Here is a 20,327-nt window from a genome sequence, read left to right as displayed (position 1 = left end):
TTTTCCTCTACTTATATAGCTTTTAAAGTTGTTGGAAGGATGTTCCATTTAAAATGTCAGTGATAGTGCAATCTAGTAACTCTTTTCTTTTTTTTTTTTTTTCCCAACAAAACTACCTCTATAAGAATTAAAGAATAGTTAGGAAATTTGCTGTGTATTCCTGAAATCCTTACATTAATGGAATTTTTTTTCAGGAGTGCAGTATAAGTTTGTTTGAATAGATTAATCTTAATAACTAATGCAGATTTCCCCCCTTTTAGGAATCATTAACTGGAAAGAAAAATAAGAACTTCAGTACACTTTAGTTAGGCAGTAGGACTCGTGTATCACAGTGTCTTTTCTGCTTACTTTGATATTAATTACTATATGGAGTTGAAATGAAATTCAGGAATACATTTTGAAATTATAATTGAGGCCATGGAAAAATTTTTTGCTTTAAAATTAGTGTTTTATAAGCTCAATTAAAATAGTCTTTGTCTTTATGCTGATATAATAGTGTGGTGCGAGCTATTTTTCTCTCATGGTGATCGCACATTGTACTTTTTATATCTCTTATATCTTACCTGCTATGCACAGTTAATCTTTCACTTTTTCTTTTCTTTCTTTCATTCTTAGTTTTTTTAAATCAAAGCTTTATGGTTATACGTAGTAGTTGGGTTCATCCCAACAATCTCATACATGCATGGAAATTGATTTCAGTTCATGAATCTCCCCCTTTCCTCCTGTCTTCCCCTCTACTTTTTCTTTTAATCCTTTACTCTTCTATGCTCCTCTTTTTTTTTTTTTTTTTTTTACCAGATTGTGAACTCCTTCTGGACAGAAAATATGTTCACTTATAATTATGTCTTTAAAAGTCTTACCATAGTGTCTTATATATATAGTGGCAACTCTAAAATTTTATTATTTACTGACATTTTAAAAATGTAACACATAAGCTCTTATATTTTATTTTAAAACCTATTTTATTTTTATTTTTTGGTACTGTGCTTTATCATCGAGCTATATCCCAGTCCTTTTTATTTTTTATTTTGAGTTGCTGAGGGTCTTGCTAAGTTGCTGAGTGAGGCTGGCCTTGAATTTTCGATCTTCCTGCCTTAGCCTCCCAAGTTGCTGGGATTACAGGTGTGCACTACTGCACCTGGAAAAATTTCAGTTCAAATTTTTTGATTTTTAAAAATTGATGCATACAAATTGTATATATGAGGTACTATGAGATGTTTTGATACATGTTTGTATTATGTGATGTTCGAATGTTCAAACATTCTATCAAATGCTTATCACTTTTTTAAGATGAGAAAATTCAAAATCCTTTCTTCTAGTTTTAAAAAGTATATATAGTACATTATCATCATCTGTAGTACTATACAATAGAATGATAGAACTTTTTTCTCCCATCTAATTATATATATATATATGTAAATGTATGTTTTAAATTTTTTACATTGAAATAATTATAGACTCATGGGAGGTTGCAAAGAAATGTATGGGAACTCCTGTATACTCTTTAGCCTCACCTAATGTTAACACCTTTTATAATCATAGTATACTATCAAAACTAGAAAATTGGCATTGCTGCAACCTGTAGAGCTTGTTCAGACTTTATCATTTAGACTGTGTTTGTGTGTCCCCCGCTCTGCAATTTTATGTCATGTAGCAAACTTTGTATGATCACCACCAGAATCAAGACACTCCTTTACCACCATCATAAGATGTCCTTGTGACGGCTCTTTAATGGTTGAGCCCATCTTCCCATTTTTAAACTTTGGCAACAACTGATCTGTTTTTCATATCTGTAATTATAGTCACAAATGTTCCATAAATGGGATCATACAGTATCTTTTTGAGTTGAATTTTTTTTTTTTTTCAGTATTGGGGGTTGAATTTAGGGCTTTGCTTATGCTGAGCACATGCTCACTGAGCTATACCCAGAGCCCTAAGATTAACTCTATTCAGCATAATTTCCTTAAGCATTGTCCACTTGATTGCAAATATTGATATTGATAGTTTGTTCTATTTTTTCAACTGATTAGTGTTACATAGTATGGATATAGTAGTTTTTTTTGTCCTCTCCCTTTTTCAATTTTTTAAAAATTTGTTTTTATTTTACTCTTCAGGTTTTTTTTTTTTTTAGGGTGCTGGGGTTTGAACCCAGGTCTTGCCCTAAGCATGCTTTATTACTGATCTATTCTCCAGCCCATACCACACTTTATTTAACTCTTCACCGTTTAAGGACATTTGAGAGTAGATTCTAATTTTCAGCTATTACAAATGAAGTTCAACATTTGTGTACATTTTCCTGCATTAAAATAGTAGTTATAACTATAGTTATTCATTTTTATGGGATTATGCCCAAGAGTATATGTATTATATTTTGGAATATGGGAAGTTGGAAATTCTAATATTACCAATATAAATTAATTAGCAAAATTCTTGTTAAGATTGCATGAAGAAAAAGTTAATATCAATAAATTCTGAAGAGGAAAAATATAAATGATGAAAAAACATTTTTCATGCTTTCATTTCACTATACTTTAATAATTTGAAGGTGTCTTTCTCTATCCAATAAAACCTTAGCTGATGGTGAGAAAGAAGATCAGTTTAATGGAAGCCCTCCAAGACCACAGCCAAGGGGACCAAGAACTCCTCCAGGACCTCCTCCACCTGATGATGATGAAGATGATCCTATGCCTTTGCCAGGTATGAATAAAATCAGTACTAAGAAGTCTCCATTTAGAGTTAATTAATGCTTTATAATTAAAGGAAATAAATTATATGCTGACTTTGATAATTCTCTCCCTTTCTTTCATCCTGCTCAATATTGTGTTTTTCTGTTGGCATATGAACTTGTTAAAAAAAAAACAAAAAAGTTAATTCATTTGAAGCTATACAAGTATTCCTTTGAAAATAAAGTGATAATGTGCTGTAATGTATGTACAGATAAGTACCAGTTAAAAATAAGTAGGGTGTATCAGAAGAGATAAAAATCTATGAAGTTACCTAAAGGATAAAAAGAAAAGGATTAGCATATGAATATAAAATAGTAAACTTTATTAATTTTCACTTTATGATATTGTACAATGTGTCATCGTCCCCCTTCCCCCGCCAAATACTGGAGATTGAACCCACCAGTACTTAACTACTGAGCCACACACCCGACCCTTATGATTTTTTATTTTGAGACAGGATCTCACTAAGATGCTGAGGCTGGCCTTGAACTTATTATGATCCTCATGTTTTGGCCTCCTGAGTTGCTGGGATTATAGGTGTGTGCCACCATGCCCGGCACAATGTATACTCTTTTTTTCTTATTAATACGGTATTTATTTGTCTTCCCTCTGTCAAACCCTGAGCCAGCCACTTTCCCCAGACTCTTAATATCTTTTAAAAGCAAGTAATTCTGCCACTTTTTAAAAAATTTATGTGGATACAATATCTTTATTTTACATTTATGTGGTGCTGAGGATCGAACCCAGTGCCTCGTGCATGCTAGGTGAGTGCTCTACCACTGAGTCACAACCCCAACCCAATTCTTCCACTTTTTAAAAAAAGATTTTTTTGAACTAAATCATCCCAAATGTCATTGAGTAGTTGTGGTATCCAGTGCCTCCTGTTATTTAAATTATTAATCTGTCTTAAATCTTTTTTTTTTTTTTTTTCCCCAGTGTCTGGTGACAAGGAAGAGGATGCTCCCCATAGAGAAGATTACTTTGAGCCCATTTCTCCTGATCGAAATTCTGTTCCTCAGGAAGGTCAATATTCTGATGAAGGAGAAGTAGAAGAGGAACAACAAGAAGAAGGAGAAGATGATGAAGATGATGTGGATGTAGAGGAAGAAGAGGATGAGGATGAGGATGATCGACATACAGTAGATAGTATCCCTGAGGAGGAAGAAGAAGATGAAGAAGAAGAAGGTGAAGAGGATGAAGAAGGTGAAGGTGGGACTTTTTGATTTTATGTACTTTAAACTATATGTCTTTTTAAGTAGTACATGAAGATTTATAGCAAAGATATGTGGGTTTCAAGAAACCCAAATGTTAGGTAGGTATTTAAGCCCCAAGATAAAATTATAAATGAAATTTTCATCATTTTTATGTCTACTTTATTCTCTGCCAATTAACTGTTGACAGCTTTAATCTCTGTTTAACCAGCCTAAACTGCTTACCTCTGTCAGTCACATTTCCAGTTTCCTTGCAAAGAGATTCTGTTTGGCTTGCTATGATATGAGTTGCCCCTTGATGCCATCAGCTCTGGCCAGGGAAACAGTGTCATGTAGTAAATACATGATAGTTAGGATTTGACAGCTGCTTTCAGAGTAAGGAGTGGTGTTGTAAACTTGATGGAATTCTTAAAGATGTTTGGCACATAGACATTTTAATAAAACACTACATTATTTTTAGAAATGTAGGGATGAATTGAGGGGTGAATTGAAATTTAGGGGTGAATAAATTTAGGTATAATTGAGATTTCAGTTACACAAGGACATATGGCAAAATGATTCAGTTCTTTAGTTAGGTTTTATTTTTCCTTTGAAAGCCAAAAATGAGAGATATTTGAGTTAATTGACTCTTAATTTGTCCTGTAAATGTTATATGTAATGTTAATACAGTTGTGTAAAATGACAGATAATCTGCTGTGACTTTTTCCTACAATAATAAGGGTGAGGGTCATTTCAGAATCATAGACCTTTTTACAAAATACACATGTAATTTGATTATTGAGTGATGCTTTTCTTAGTTTCCCTCATTCCCAGATTATCAAATAATATTTTTACATTTACTGGCAAATAGATTTCAACCAGTACTTTTCTTAATTTGAACAATTTGGCAGAGGAGGTGAAAGAATGAGGCTAGTTAATTTTTAATATGAGATATTTGGCTTATTCTTAGAGCAAGACCCCTAATAGGCCTTTATCTTTTCAGATAGCATGTATTAATAAGGTTAAGCAAAGGAATGCCAAAGTCGGCAGGAGAAATTCTCTGGAAATGTTTTCTTCCTTGAGCCATTATTGCTCATTTCCATTTACCATAGCCAGGCAATAGTAGTGTTAGAAATTAAAACCAACAAGTTTTCTGTTTTTAGTTTTGTTTTATTTGACTTAGAGGAAAAAGCTGCACTTGCCATGATAAGAAAGCTTTATTTTGACAAAGCTGAATATTTTAAATGAATAAATTTTCTATAACAATATGACATAGACCTAGCAAACTGTGTGACAGACAAATATAGAAAAGTAAACATTCAGGAAGATGAAATATAAAAAACTAATATTTTTCTGAAAACATTTAATTTAACCTTATGTTTATGGTATTAAATGTATTTATCTTGTGTACTGTTTGCTTTTTTCATCTTAAAGTAATCTCTCAAGAAGGCAAGTTTAATTTTGTCTCTCCTGAGGTATTTCTAATTTTATTTTTTATTTATTTTATTTAAAAAAAATTTTTTTAGTTGTTGATGGACTTTATTGTCTTTATTTTTATGTGGTGCTGAGGATCGAACCCAGTGCTTCATGTATGCTAGGCGAGTACGCTACCACTGAGCCACAACCCCAGCCCCTCTAATTTTATTCCTGTGAGGCAAAGTTATCTGTTACAGAGTTTATTTTAAAACTGAACATTTATAATAGGGGAGTTTGCTTTATCCTACTAGAAATTATGAAATTTGGCAGTTGTTAAGAGTGGGTGCAGAATTTGGTTTTGTTCAGCAAATTATGAATTCTTGTTGTTTGCCATGCTATAAACTTTTTTTGATCTGCCAAAATTTATGCATTAAACAGCAAAGATGTGATACTTACATATTACATAACTAATTTTATAACTAATTACATAACTAATTTTCAGGTGATGATGGTTATGAACAAATTTCCAGTGATGAAGATGGAATTGCTGACTTGGAACGTGAAACATTTAAGTATCCAAACTTTGATGTTGAGTACACTGCTGAAGACTTAGCTTCTGTTCCTCCTATGACATATGATCCATACGACAGGGAGTTAGTACCGCTGTTATACTTCAGCTGTCCGTACAAGACTACTTTTGAAATTGAAATCAGTAGAATGAAGGATCAAGGACCAGATAAAGAAAACTCTGGGGCAATAGAAGCCTCAGTTAAGTTAACTGAACTGTTAGATTTGTATCGGGAAGACAGAGGTGCAAAATGGGTAACAGCTTTAGAAGAAATTCCAAGTTTGATAATAAAAGGATTAAGCTATTTGCAATTGAAAAACACAAAACAAGACTGCCTTGGTCAGTTGGTAGACTGGACAATGCAAGCTTTAAATTTACAAGTAGCCTTTCGCCAACCCATTGCCTTAAATGTCCGGCAGCTGAAAGCTGGGACTAAATTAGTGTCCTCACTAGCAGAATGTGGGGCTCAAGGAGTCACGGGACTGCTGCAAGCTGGAGTGATCAGTGTGTTATTTGAGCTCCTCTTTGCTGATCATGTTTCATCTTCTCTTAAATTAAATGCTTTTAAAGCTTTGGACAGTGTCATTAGTATGACAGAAGGAATGGAAGTTTTTTTAAGAGGTAGGCAGAATGAAAAAAGTGGCTATCAGAAACTTCTAGAGCTTATACTTTTAGATCAGACTGTGCGGGTTGTCACTGCTGGTTCGGCTATTCTTCAAAAATGCCATTTCTATGAAATCTTGTCAGAGATTAAAAGACTTGGTGACCATTTAGCAGAGAAGACTTCATCTGTTCCTAACCACAGTGAAACTGATCATGACACAGATGCTGGACTTGAGAGAACAAACCCAGAATATGAAAATGAGGTAGAAACTTCTATGGACATGGATCTTTTGGAATCCTCAAATATAAGCGAAGGAGAAATAGAAAAGCTAATTAACCTCCTAGAAGAAGTTTTTCATCTAATGGAAACGGCACCTCATACAATGATCCAACCTCCTGTTAAGTCTTTCCCAACGATGGCACGGATTACTGGACCTCCAGAGAGAGATGATCCATACCCTGTTCTCTTTAGGTGAGACATAATTGTTTTGGGGAAATACATTTGACAAATCATTGAAGGCAATTTTATGTAGCAATTTTTAAAATATCTTTTTGTAGGTATGTATATCAAAATAGATATTCAATACTGAACTGAAATATGTTGTGTTAGTACTTAAAGCAGACTTAGGAACATAAGTAAAAGATAGTACATAATTAACAGTAATATTGTATAAGCACATCTATGAGGAAAAATAAATGAGGAACTACTGAGTTGCTTCTGGGAAGATGCTAGAAAGACATAATTTAGGAAGGAGAGACCTTTTCTGTGAAACCCTTTGTTCCTTATTACTCTAATACACTTATATTCTAATTAAAGTTAAAATTTTATTTTGCTAACTTAATTTTTTAGTCCTGGTTGAAAACATCTTCAGGGTTCTATAACTGTTTGTGCCATGTACCTCTCTACTTACCTCTAGTTGATACAATTTTACCATTGTTAGCACCAGCCTCCAACAATGGGTTTTTTGTTTTAACTTTTGAGGCTTACTTTTTTGGCGTTTTGCTTATAAATAAATTTCTAACCAACATAAAAATGGCATTTTTATTATACTTTTTTATTTCTGGGATTAGTTATTGTCTTGATTTGGGGCAAAGTTCACTACCAGGAAAGGGATCCCTGTCCACTCTGAAATCTGTATCTATCCATTCCTGGGTTTAGCTGAAGCTGTAAGAGCTTGTCCCTTTGAGTTCCCTCAAAGCATAAGTTGTGTCAAAGTCTTGGATGCAGGTTCTTTGTTTGAGAGGTTATCCTAGGAAACAAATGTATGAGAAAAATAAGGTAAGGGAGAAGAGAAAAGACAGGAAAGGAGGTGTTTTTAAACTTATTGGCTTTAGAGAAAGCTCTGAGAAAGAAAGGTAGAGAGGCCCGAAGTGAATACTTAAGACTGGGTATTGTTAGCCCACAGACTGAATAGTGGGAGAAGGTCAGTGATGCAACCTTGGGGAGCAGTAGTATGCAGGGTAGGAGTTTAGGGAGGATATGTAGAAGGAATAAAAAGGTAAAATGAGAACTAGGAAAGAATGTTGCCCTAAAAACTGAGGAAGAAGGTAGTTTTGGGAAACAATGAAGTGTATGTTGTGTCAAATTCAGTGGAGGATTTCAGAAAATAAGGACAGGAAATCTTGTCATAAATATTACAATATAGATTGCAATTGGAACTTGGGCAAAATCAGCTTAATGTAGTAGTGGGAGAGGAAGTGTGAAGAGTCACTGTGAAATGAGGATGTGAAAGCAGTCTAGGTTCCTGTTTTGAGGACCTTGGCTAAGAGGGAAAGTTAAGAAATGAGAGACAGCAGCCAGAAAGGGATTCTGGGATCAAAAAGGAAGATTTGTAGTTTTTTAGGAGTTGGAGAACATATTTGTAGACTGAGAAGAGTGACATTTAAAGTTAGGAAAGAGGGAGATATAATTTGATACAGGAGTAGGAGACATTAATTGCTAATGCAAGTTTTGGTAGGAGGCAAAGTCAAAGAGTACAGATAGGGGCGTTTAATTTTAGAGAGGAGAAAGGAAGCCTTTTGAGAATGCAAATATAGTTACATTTGTAGTGTTTGAGATAATAAAAGAATTGCGGCACTTCTTACTAATAACTTCAGTTTTAATGAAATAGGATGTGAAGTCATGCATTGAGGGTGACTGAGGGTAGGAAATATAGGTGCTGCTTTCAGTCACAGAAGAGAAACTAGTAATTAACTGCTTATTAAATGTTATTTTCCTTATACCTGGAGGAGATATTGTTTTCGTATCAAACTAGAGAAGACTAAGGCTTTGAATGCTGTGCTAAGGAATTTGAATTGTATATTTAGAAATGGGAAGATTTGAATATTTTGGAGTAGCAGATCTGATTAAAGTAGTGTTCTAAATTTTTATGTTTCCAGATATATTGCAGTCGAAGAGAATTTAGAGTTATTTGGTAAATAAACTAGTCTGAAGATTCTAAATATTAGGTATTAAGTACTAGGACTAATATAGTGGCACTTACCAGGAATGAAAGGACAAATATTATGCTTATTATCAAGAGTTGTGGGATTGGGGCTGTAGCTCAGTAGTAGAGCACTTGCCTAACATGTGAAGCACTGGGTTTGATCCTCAGCACCACATAAAAATAAAATAAAATAAAGGTATTGTGTCCATCTACAACTAAAAAAAATTTTATATATAAACAGAACAATGACTAGGACTTAGCATTGGGATCTTGTAGACAAAAGAGAAAGTGGGAAGTAGCTAACAATTTTGAGGTCTCTAGTTAAGGAGATCTCAGTTAAACTCTAGTTAAGGAACTGTGCTTTCATTGATATAAACTGGCAAATTAAGAGGAAGACTGAATTTTTAAAGGTGGATAATTGAATTTTGGAGGGATTAGTTTGAAGTGATAACAAGGCTTTAGCAACCTTGGGAAGTTGACACCTTTTTGGTGTCCCCAAGATCAACCCGAGGATTTTTTAGGAGGACTCCTAGAACTTAGCATGTAGTTGTATTCAGCAAAGGATCTGAAACACAATTTGTCTAGGAATAAAGTGATGAGAGTCACAAAGGGCCTGCTTAATTCCCTCAATAACAGGTGTGACAACAAATGTGAAATGTTGTCCAGGCTTTTAAAGAAATATAATTTTTAATTGACAAATTATTGTATGTGTTGTATATGTTAATGAGGTATAATGTAGTGGTTAGATATATGTACACAGTGTGGAATGATTACATCAAGCTAATTGGCATCCAGGCTTTTTGTTGTGAGATAGCCATGCAGTCATTCATGGTAGCTACCAAGTACTAGAATTCTAGCTCCCCAGAAGGAAAGCAGGTATTCAGCTTAAATCATGTTCTTGCATAAATAAACACAGTAAGCAGTTTGACGGCATAGGATCTGTCCAGAATTCAAGTTTCTATGTGCTGGAAAGGGCCATCCTCAAAAGCATGTTTTTCTAAGGATGAGCAGTCTGAGTCCTGCTGTGTTAACTATTTCTGAATGGTCCTTAAGATAGTTAAAGATATACACTAAGAATAATTCTGGAGTTTTGTCTTCTTCAGAGTTCTATTTGAGTTTGTGGTAATCAGTCAGCTGGGTGATGTTTATTATTACCAGCATCATGATATTTAACAAATTATTGATCATGATATGTACTATCACAAAAATCATGATAGAAATATAATATCATAGAAGCCTGAGCAATAACAGAATTGAAGAATCAATTTTAGCTTACACACACACACACACAGACACACACACACACAGACACACACATATACCTTTATTTTATTTGTATATTTTTATGTGGTGCTGAGGATTGAACCCAGCAAAATAAATTCTAGTCTTTGTTTGTTTGTTTTTTTTTTTTTTTTGCAGTACAGGGGAATTGAACCCAGGGCCTCGTGCATGCTACACAAATGCTTTACCACTGAGCTGTGCCCCAACCCACTAAATTCTGGTTTGTTTCCTTCCTTCCTTCCTTCCTTTCTTCCTTTCTTCCTTCTTCTTTCTTTTTTTCTGTTGTAGAGGGACATAAAATACTTTTATTTATTTGTTTATTTTTATGTGGTGCTGGAGATCGAACCCAGTGCCTCACGCATTCTAGGCAAGTGCTCTATAACTGAGCCACAACTCCAGCCCCCAAATTCTGGTCTTTAATCTACTTGTTACAGTTGTTTACAGAAACTGTTCTGTCACCATTTGCAGTAACTAAAAATGTAGAGTCAAACTTTCAAATAATTTTAGCATTCAAAAAATTAGCAATTTTTTTGTGACTCGGAATTACAAACTTAACATTAAGCAAATCTTCTTTTGTAACTAAGAGATGTTTTGTTAGATCCCCCCCCCCATTTTTTAATTTTTGGGAAAAAAATGCCTTTAAAAAATGTTTTAAAATCATTTAAAAAAAATTTTTTTTTATTGGTTGTTCAAAGCATTACAAAGATTGCAGAATCACATCGGTTACACATCCACATTTTTTTAAAATCATTTTTAAGTTTCGTTTTGAAAAGGTTGATTTTAGAAGAGTTTAAGCCTGGTAGAGCCTGTAAGTAAGGAAGGAAGTTCATACAGATAAGGAACCTGATGCTCAAAAGAAATTGTCAGTGGCATTTGTCTGTTTGGGAGTATTGGGTAAATTTCTGACTTTCCCCCTAAAATTATGTATACTTCGATTTGATAAGAGTGCTATCTATATATGGTAGTATTAACTATTCAAATACTAAAAATGGTGATTTGAAAGGTTTTTTTCCCCCCTAGAGATACTTAGTTCTCTGGTAAATATGTTTACTATATTTCTACATCACATGTGGTATCTTTTCCCTGTGTACACTAGTTCACATATTGATATGCTTCAGATAGAGTAGGACCATGGGGAAAAATGTACATTTGATTGGTGGTTCAAAAAGAAGGTCTAGAATTTAGAGTGAAGGTTAACACTGGAGAAAAAAACTCTTCCACATTTATTTATTGAAGATTCACTGAGTGTGTACTAGGAGGAAGCCTCAGAGAACTTTAATTTTTATTTGGCCCAATAGAAAGAAGACTTGATAATCACATTATCATTATTTTTGTGGTTTTTAGTTAAAGCAGCATATTTCTGAGGATAAGGAATTAAAGCCATTAAATTTTTTTACTCTTGCCCTGTTTTGTGAATGTTGAATAAATGAAGAATGTTTTGCATTTATTTGACAATATATCCATTAACTTTTCCACAGGTATCTTCACAGTCATCACTTCTTGGAGTTGGTTACCTTGCTTCTGTCAATTCCAGTAACAAGTGCCCACCCTGGTGTGCTACAAGCTACAAAAGATGTTTTAAAGTTTCTTGCACAGTCACAAAAGGGTCTTCTTTTTTTTATGTCAGAATATGAAGCAACAAATTTGTTAATCCGAGCTCTGTGTCACCTTTATGATCAAGATGAAGAGGAAGGTCTCCAGTCTGATGGTGTTGATGATGCATTTGCTTTGTGGCTACAGGACTCAACTCAGACGTTGCAATGTATAACAGAACTCTTCAGCCATTTTCAACGTTGTACAGCCAGTGAAGAAACTGACCACTCAGATCTCTTGGGAACCCTTCACAATCTTTATTTGATTACTTTTAATCCTGTGGGAAGATCAGCTGTTGGCCACGTTTTCAGTCTTGAGAAAAATCTCCAAAGTCTCATTACTCTAATGGAGTACTATTCCAAAGAAGCTTTGGGGTAATTTTCTACTTACTCCTTAAATTTTCAGTTAGATCATTAATGGGCTAGTTTCTTTGAAAAATGTGTTTCTTTGAATGCAAAAATTATTTTTTTGACGTAATGCATACCTTGTTAATTAAGAATAAGAATGACAGAAATATAACTAAAATATAATATGTGGCTCCAAAGCAATGGACCTTCTGATAGTGTCTTTCATTTGCTCTATGGTCATGACAAAGATTGTAATTGTAGTAACACTGTTGATATGTGCAGAGGGGAATCCCAGGGATACCTAGTGAGCACTCTTGTTGTCTTTCGATCTTGCCTTCTAAGTCATTTGTAGTGCTCTGGTTTCAGAATTGCTTTGATTAGGTGGGGGGAATTGAGAATGAATGATTTTAAAGAGACTGCCCATTAGGGCAGAGAGTTTGTAGTGCATGAGAAGAGAGACATGCCCTCTTCCAGTGCAGTAACATCTTGATAACTGCCTTCACAATGTGGACTTGGTGACTTCTTGAGTGACAACTCTTCTTTGGAGCCTGTTAAAGGCAAACCACAGTGGCTTCTATACCTAGCTATGTCTTAATGGTTTTGTAATGGAAGACTGAGTGATAATGTTAGGTGATCACATTTGTTAATGTTTATTCAGATTGGACAAAGAATTTAAAAGAGATCAATGAAGTATAGTCCTAATATTTCATTGTTAATGAAATATACTTGTTAATATTTCATTATTATTCTGTTTTTATGTCTTAGGAGTACTTTACTTTCCATTGTAATTTGTTTGCTTTTATTTTTATATACAGTCGGCCCTCCTTTATCTGTGTGTTCTGCTTCTGGGGATTTGACCAACCTCGAATTGAAAATATTCAGGAAATATAATTGTGTCTATATTGAATATGCATGGGCTTTTATTTTCTTGTCATTATTTCCTAAACAATATAGTATAATAACTATTTACATGGCCTTTACTTTGTATTAAGTTTTATAAGTAATCTAGAAATGATTTACAGTATATGGGAGGATATGTGTAGATTATATGGAAATACTAAGCCATTTTACATAAGGGACTTTTATCTCCACGGATTTTGGTATCCACAGGGGGTCCTAGAACCAGTACTACATGGATACTGAGGGACGACTGTATTGTTAAGTAGTGTTTTCAGGTAAACTGGATGTGAACTGTAAAATATGATTTCTTATCTTTAAGAAGTTAGTTATGTTTCATTGTAAATTTCCTTAGTCTCTTTAAACCCAAATAGAAAATAATGTTTAAAATTTATTCCTAAAAAATTGTTTTTGTATCCCATACTTAAAAACGTTATTTTGTTTCAGTGATTCCAAGTCTAAGAAGTCAGTAGCTTATAATTATGCATGCATACTTATTTTGGTGGTGGTTCAGTCTTCCAGTGATGTTCAAGTGCTAGAACAACATGCAGCATCTCTCTTGAAGCTTTGTAAAGCAGATGAAAATAATGCTAAATTGCAAGGTATGGTACCTGAAGTTATTTTAAGCATTTATAATACATAAAGGGAAAAACCTTAGAATATCTATAAATTAATGCTTTATCATGTTTTGATAATACACATAGAAATACTGTTTTTAACTTCTTGAAATGACCTTTTGTAAGGATGGTTTATAGAACAATCTTTATAAAACCGAAGGTTCGATTTGTTTTTATATATAAATGAAAAGGTTTAAAAGTGCCTTTTTCTCAAAAGTTATTAAAGTTGGTGGTTGGTTAAAGTTTCTAATCAAAATAGAAAAGATAGCTTAAGGTCTATGGATGTGACTCAGTGGTAGAGTGCTTGCCTAGCACGTGTGAGGCCCTGGGTTCGATCCCCAGTAACACACACAACAAAAGATAGGTTAAAAAAGAACTCAAAAGTTTAGTTTTTGGTATAGCTTTGCCTGTGCATATATTTTCTTATATATATTTATTTCTAAGTAAAACACTGTTCTATATATAACTTAAAGTCTACTTGTTGAGCTGGGGATATAGCTCAGTTGGTAGAGTGCTTGCCTCACATGTACAAGCCCTCACATGCTGGTTCAATCCCCAGCACCACAAAAAAAAGAAAAAAGAAATCTACTTATGGATTAACATATTTATGTTATCCTCAAAAATGAAGAATAATGAATACGAACTTTTTTTTAAAGTATACCAATGTGTATTGAGTGAAGATTTTGCAAACCTTATGTGGCAGTCTTAAAAACATGTCAGTTAGCTAATCACAATTTTTAAATTATTTTTTTGTTTCATGGCTTTGTAGACATTATCAAGTAGAAATTTTGATAACATTGAGTAAATATTGTAAAAATTCTGTAAAATGGCATGTAGCCTCTTATTTTTAATTTTTTTGGTACCTGGGATTGAACTCGGGGGCACTCGACCACTTAGCCGCATCCCCAACCCTATTTTGTATTTTATTTAGAGACAGGGTCTCACTGAGTTGCTTAGTGCCTTGCTTTTGCTGAAGCTGGCTTTGAACTCGGATCCTCCTGTCAGCCTCCCAGCTGCTGGGATTACAGTCGTGCACCACTGCGCCCAGGTCTTCTTTTATTTTTAATCCTAAATCTTATGTGAGATATCTCCAGTTAAAACTTGGGTATCAACTCAACTTCCCATAGTGAAGTAGATTATTTTTCCTGAAGTATGCTCTTATAAAAGAAGGCATGCAATACCTTTAATGATGTTATTTTCTTGGTGATGGGTACATGGATATGTCTTTTTAGTATTTTATTGTTTATATCTTCTATTTGAGCTATATATTCTGTATATAAAACTTAATTTTAAAATGCATGGGCAAAATATTTAAGTGGTGCATATTTGAAGGAGTATAGATCCAAAGAGAGATGTGACACTGTTTTCCTTTGATCATGTCTATAATCAGTTTGAAACTGGTTTATCACTTTTTACACTAGAATGTTTTTCCTAAAAATATTTTTGGATATAGGGTATAGGTATTAAGGTTTAACTTCTCGGAGAGTTTTTAGTTTGGTTACTGTAAATGGCATATTTCACTTGTGTTTGATAATCAGAGTTTGTTGCCGTTATTTTGTGGTGATAGTGATTAATTTTTTAAAGGCAAATTAAGAAATTGACAACATTAAAATTCTGTGTTGAGGGAGGAGGTACTCAAGAAAATATCTTCTCATAGGGTTGATCCTATGGGAAATAAATATATTTTGTTTGTATGTTTTTGGCAGCAGCAAGGGTAGGTAAATACACCTGTATTGTTATTAATTTAGAAGCAGTTTTATAAATCTTTTTTAATGTTGTAAATTGCAAACTATTCATTTTAATTAGGAAGACTGTTGAAGCATTTACATTTAAGTCTTCAGAAAACAAACTAAGAGTAGTCAACTACTTCTTTTTGAACCAATATATAGTAGGGCTATATTTTTATTTAATTTTAAAGCTGTTTAAACAATTAGACACAAATTTATTCCCGTATGCAATTTAGATATTGAAATCAATTCAGTTCTGATAATGTTTTTCCTTGGGGGAAAAATACCTTACTTCCTTTGTTATGAAATAGTCTTTTATTTTTAAAAATTATAGATTATTCTTTTTGTTTTTAAGAACTTGGCAAGTGGCTTGAACCTCTGAAAAACCTTAGATTTGAAATTAACTGCATCCCAAACCTAATTGAATATGTTAAACAGGTAAGTAAAACTTTTGTGTTTTGATTTTCTGGAATTTTGTGATAGTATGTAGTAATAAAGCATTAAATCACTTGTGTAGGTAATAAGAAATTGTATTCTTCATTGATTGATTCGATTTTGTAGGTAAATTGGTATATGGTTATAGATAATTGTGTGGGTACATTAATACCCATGCATATAACCCTGTGTGTACTGTATTGCTTTCTGCTACCAGGTTTTGTCCTAGTTTTCCGTATGAATTGGGAGATACCACTTGCCATTTTGATAACATTTACTAAAGTGTTTTAAAGTTAAATGCTGTGGTAATGTAGCATATAACTATTTCAGTTAAACTTTAATTACTGAAAAAGAATTTCATTCAAAATAGTTAGGTGGAAATCCAAAAAAACCAATGGCTGAATGTCTTCTCTGATAAATGGATGCTAATCCATAATGGGGGTAAGGCAAGGGGAGAGTGAAGGAATTTTGGATTGAGCAGTGGGGAGTGAGGAGATAGAAGGGGTAGGGCAGGGGAAAGATAGTGGAATGAGACAGACATTATTACCCTATGTACATGTATGATTGTTTGAATGGTGTGACTCTGCATTGAGTACAACCAGAGAAATGAAACGTTGTGCTCCATGATTGTTTGAATGGTGTGACTCTGCATCGAGTACAACCAGAGAAATGAAACGTTGTGCTCCATTTGTGTACAATGAGTTGAAATACATTCTGCTGTCGTGTATAACTAATTAGAACAAATTAAAATAAAATACTTAGGTGGAAATTGATAGGCCAGTTTCAGTGCAGTGGGTACTATTTCTGTTGCTAATTTGAGATAGTCATGTCTGTAATTAAAATAATTCATAAAAGCTGAATTCTTAAAATCTATAATAATAATGTAATTTAAAAATAATTCATAATGTAATGTAATATTCATGGCATTCTTAGTCTTGGATTTCTTTTCTTTTTTTCTTGGCTCCTTAGTTAATCAATGTGTAACATAGGAAGGAAGGATAAAAGCACTAAAAGATACATAATAATTTTAAGTTGATAGGCAATATGGACTTTGAGTTATCTCCTTTTTCATTTAGCAGATGTGGTGTGTTTTGCGGGGAGGATATGTGTAAACCATTTTGGTCTTGGAATTGCAGTGTATTAGTTAAGTCTATATACACATGAGATATATATGTGTGTGAATATATATATATGTGTACATGAAATATATATATTTAAACACAAGCACACAATCCCAGTTTGGATCTACTGTTTTTAGAACAACTTAGGATAATAGCAATTAATAGATATTATATATATCATGCAGTTTGTTTCCATTCTGACCTAAGAGCACAGTCTTATCTGTTTTAGATTAATATCTCTACTCTTTTCTTTTCACTCTTTCCTAAGAATACTTTTAAATCCTGTGGTACCATCATAGGTCTTTTTATGTTCTTAACTCTTGCTTCAAATGACGTATACAGTTTTTAATTGTGTTGTTTTTTATTTAGCAGAAATATAATTAATGTCCTATAAATTTAGATGGTCATGCAATCAGAGTACTTGTGCATGGCAGAGTGAATTAAGAGGATGTCCAATAAATATCAAATAGCTTTAGTAAAAGTATTTAACTAGTAATAAATTTGGTTTTAGGAATTTGTATTATGTTATAATTAAAAGTGTTGAGTTTTATGTAAATTCTTATCCTATTAATTGCTGTTATCCTACATAATTCTTATCCCAAATTCTGAAAACAGTAGATCCAAAACAACGAAAACAAAACAGTAGATCCAAGACTGAAACTTCACTGTATGGCTCCCTGTTGCCTTTTGTAATTTTGTAGAGCTATAAGAAAAAGATTAGAGGAAAACATTATCTAAAGTGGGAAACATGAGAAAGGAATTTTAAAATTTTTTGTTTATATTCTGAGACTTTTTATGTTGAATGTTAAAATTTTGAATGTTATTTTTTTCACATTTTTAAATCATTTTTAATGCTAGTCTATGAAAGTTACAGAAACAAGTCTAACTATTTGTTGTCAGGAAATAGCATAGGCAGGAGCTGAAGACCTGAACAACTGTATTTCTTTTTCTTCTAACCAGGCTATGCTATGTAATTCAGAAGCATTCAATGTTGCTTTCTCCATTTTTGAAAGGGGTTTAGTACTGGTAGAGCTTTTTTTTTTTTTTTTTTAATATTTTTTTAGTTGTCAATGGACCTTTATTTATATACAGTGCTTAGAATTGAACCCAGTACCTCACACATGCTAGGTAAGCATTCTACTACTGAGCTACAACCCTAGCCCAAGGGCTTTTAAAATATATGGCCATTGCTTTTTGGGGAGAGATGTATAAAATGGGTATCCAGAAAGAAGCTATTTTAAACTCTTAATACAGGGCATCTCATACATTTCTGTGTATTTGCTTTGTTTAAGTAGTGTAAATATATTTGTACATTACAGTTCTTTTTATTTATGTAATACTAATGTATTACAACATATGCCAGATAAAAGAACTTTGATAAATTTCTTTAGTTTGAGAGCCTTGTGTTTTAATATATAAAATGTAAAATATCCTGTGTATTTAACTTAAAAGCTGTTTTTTTCCCCCCACCCCTTTTTCTGGTGTTCAGTTCTTTTGTGCTGGGAAATCAAACCAGGGCCTTGTACGTGTTAAGCATGCACTCTCCCACTGGAAACTCATATTTTTAACTAATGGCATTCTGAAATTTTCTCTCATTTTATGGGTATGAAGAAATTAAACACTGTTCATTTTTATTTTTAAAGAATATTGATAACTTGATGACTGCAGAAGGAGTTGGCCTTACTACTGCTTTACGTGTTCTCTGTAATGTGGCATGCCCACCACCTCCTGTTGAAGGTAATGTGATTATTATATGTTAAAAACTACTATTTAAGCCTAGTATAAATATTATTTATTAAATAATCAAAATTCTTAAATGATTACTAACATATAAATAATTAATTTTTATCTCTTTATTTTATCTAAAGGTCAGCAGAAAGACCTGAAATGGAATCTTGCTGTTATTCAGCTTTTTTCTGCTGAAGGAATGGACACCTTTATTCGGGTTCTGCAAAAATTGAACAGTATTTTGACTCAACCTTGGAGGCTCCATGTGAACATGGGGACTACCCTTCACAGAGTTACTACTATTTCAATGGCTCGCTGCACACTCACTCTTCTTAAAACTATGTTAACAGAACTCCTGAGAGGTGGATCCTTTGAATTTAAGGACATGCGAGTTCCTTCAGCACTTGTTACTTTACACATGCTCCTGTGCTCTATCCCCCTCTCAGGTCGTTTGGATAGTGACGAACAGAAAATTCAAAATGACATCATTGATATTTTATTGACTTTTACCCAAGGAGTTAATGAAAAACTCACAATCTCAGAAGAGACTCTGGCCAATAATACTTGGTCTTTAATGTTAAAAGAAGTTCTTTCTTCCATCTTGAAGGTTCCTGAAGGATTTTTTTCTGGTCTCATACTTCTTTCAGAGCTGCTGCCTCTTCCTTTGCCCATGCAAACAACTCAGGTATCACTTACATATAACATGCATCTTATAAATGACTGCAATAACACTTTTAATAAAGCCAGTGATTTTGTTAAAAACAAAAACTAATTCTCATCCCTCTTCCCCCTGAAAGACATACTGCATGAGGGTGAGTTAAAACTGAAGCAAGTTGGTCATTGAAGAAGTATGGGGGTAATGTTTTAAATAAATTTTTGTTAAAGTGAGTTTTATTATGCTGTTACATGTATTTGTACTTAAATTTTTCTGTTATTTTAAATCCTTTCCCCCCTTTATCATGTGTTAGAATTTGCAAATAAGTAGGTTGCTTCACCAATGGACTCTGCTCAACTGACTGCTAACCTGAGAACCATGAGATTTTTTTAGACTCATTGAATTCAAAGCAAATGTTTAATTGTATAATAGAAAATTAAATGTTTTAAGCATGCATAAAGATGTTCTTTTTATAACGGTTCTTCCTGAACAGTTTTTGTGACTATAAATAAATATTAAAAATCTACGTACACACACATTATACTTTTTTAACAGGTTATTGAGCCACATGATATATCAGTGGCACTCAACACCCGAAAATTGTGGAGCATGCACCTTCATGTTCAAGCAAAGTTGCTCCAAGAAATAGTTCGCTCTTTCTCTGGCACAACCTGCCAGCCCATTCAACATATGTTGCGGCGTATTTGTGTTCAATTGTGTGACCTTGCCTCACCAACTGCACTTCTGATTATGAGAACTGTGTTGGATTTGATTGTAGAAGACTTGCAAAGGTATTTTTATTTTGCATTAAGAAATTTTTCTTCAAGTTATTCTTGACACAGATACACTTTTTTTCACTTAGAAATTGGAAACCATGGTTTAGACTGCCCAGATAACATATATACATTGTAAATATACACATACACATGTATGTATAAATAAATATATAAGTTATTTTTAATTAGAACACTTTATTTCATCATTTTATATATAAGAT

At 33.3% G+C, this 20,327-nt stretch overlaps 1 protein-coding gene across 3 annotated transcripts in view; it reads left to right on the top strand.

The window, feature by feature from the left end:
* The window catches only part of Virma (vir like m6A methyltransferase associated), a 66,860-nt gene that overhangs the window by 20,662 nt on the left and 25,871 nt on the right, over window positions 1-20,327 (top strand). For 2 of the 3 annotated variants that reach the window (XR_013088913.1, XM_076835690.1), the window contains exons 6-14: window positions 2,575-2,697; window positions 3,663-3,935; window positions 5,835-6,975; window positions 11,689-12,177; window positions 13,495-13,649; window positions 15,747-15,829; window positions 18,591-18,684; window positions 18,816-19,360; window positions 19,886-20,121. Coding sequence is in view for 2 of the 3 variants with exons in the window: in XM_076835690.1 (XP_076691805.1) it covers window positions 2,575-2,697; window positions 3,663-3,935; window positions 5,835-6,975; window positions 11,689-12,177; window positions 13,495-13,649; window positions 15,747-15,829; window positions 18,591-18,684; window positions 18,816-19,360; window positions 19,886-20,121 (3,139 nt within the window). In the remaining variant the exon portion in view is untranslated. The remainder of the gene's footprint in view (window positions 1-2,574; window positions 2,698-3,662; window positions 3,936-5,834; window positions 6,976-11,688; window positions 12,178-13,494; window positions 13,650-15,746; window positions 15,830-18,590; window positions 18,685-18,815; window positions 19,361-19,885; window positions 20,122-20,327) is intronic. The other variant, XM_076835691.1, reaches the window with a different exon arrangement.

The sequence above is a fragment of the Callospermophilus lateralis genome, chromosome 16 (genome assembly GCF_048772815.1).
Source record: "Callospermophilus lateralis isolate mCalLat2 chromosome 16, mCalLat2.hap1, whole genome shotgun sequence".
Lineage (NCBI taxonomy): Eukaryota > Metazoa > Chordata > Mammalia > Rodentia > Sciuridae > Callospermophilus > Callospermophilus lateralis.
The sequence above is the reverse complement of the archived record's forward strand: the minus strand, read 5'-3'. Positions and strand labels throughout refer to the sequence as shown.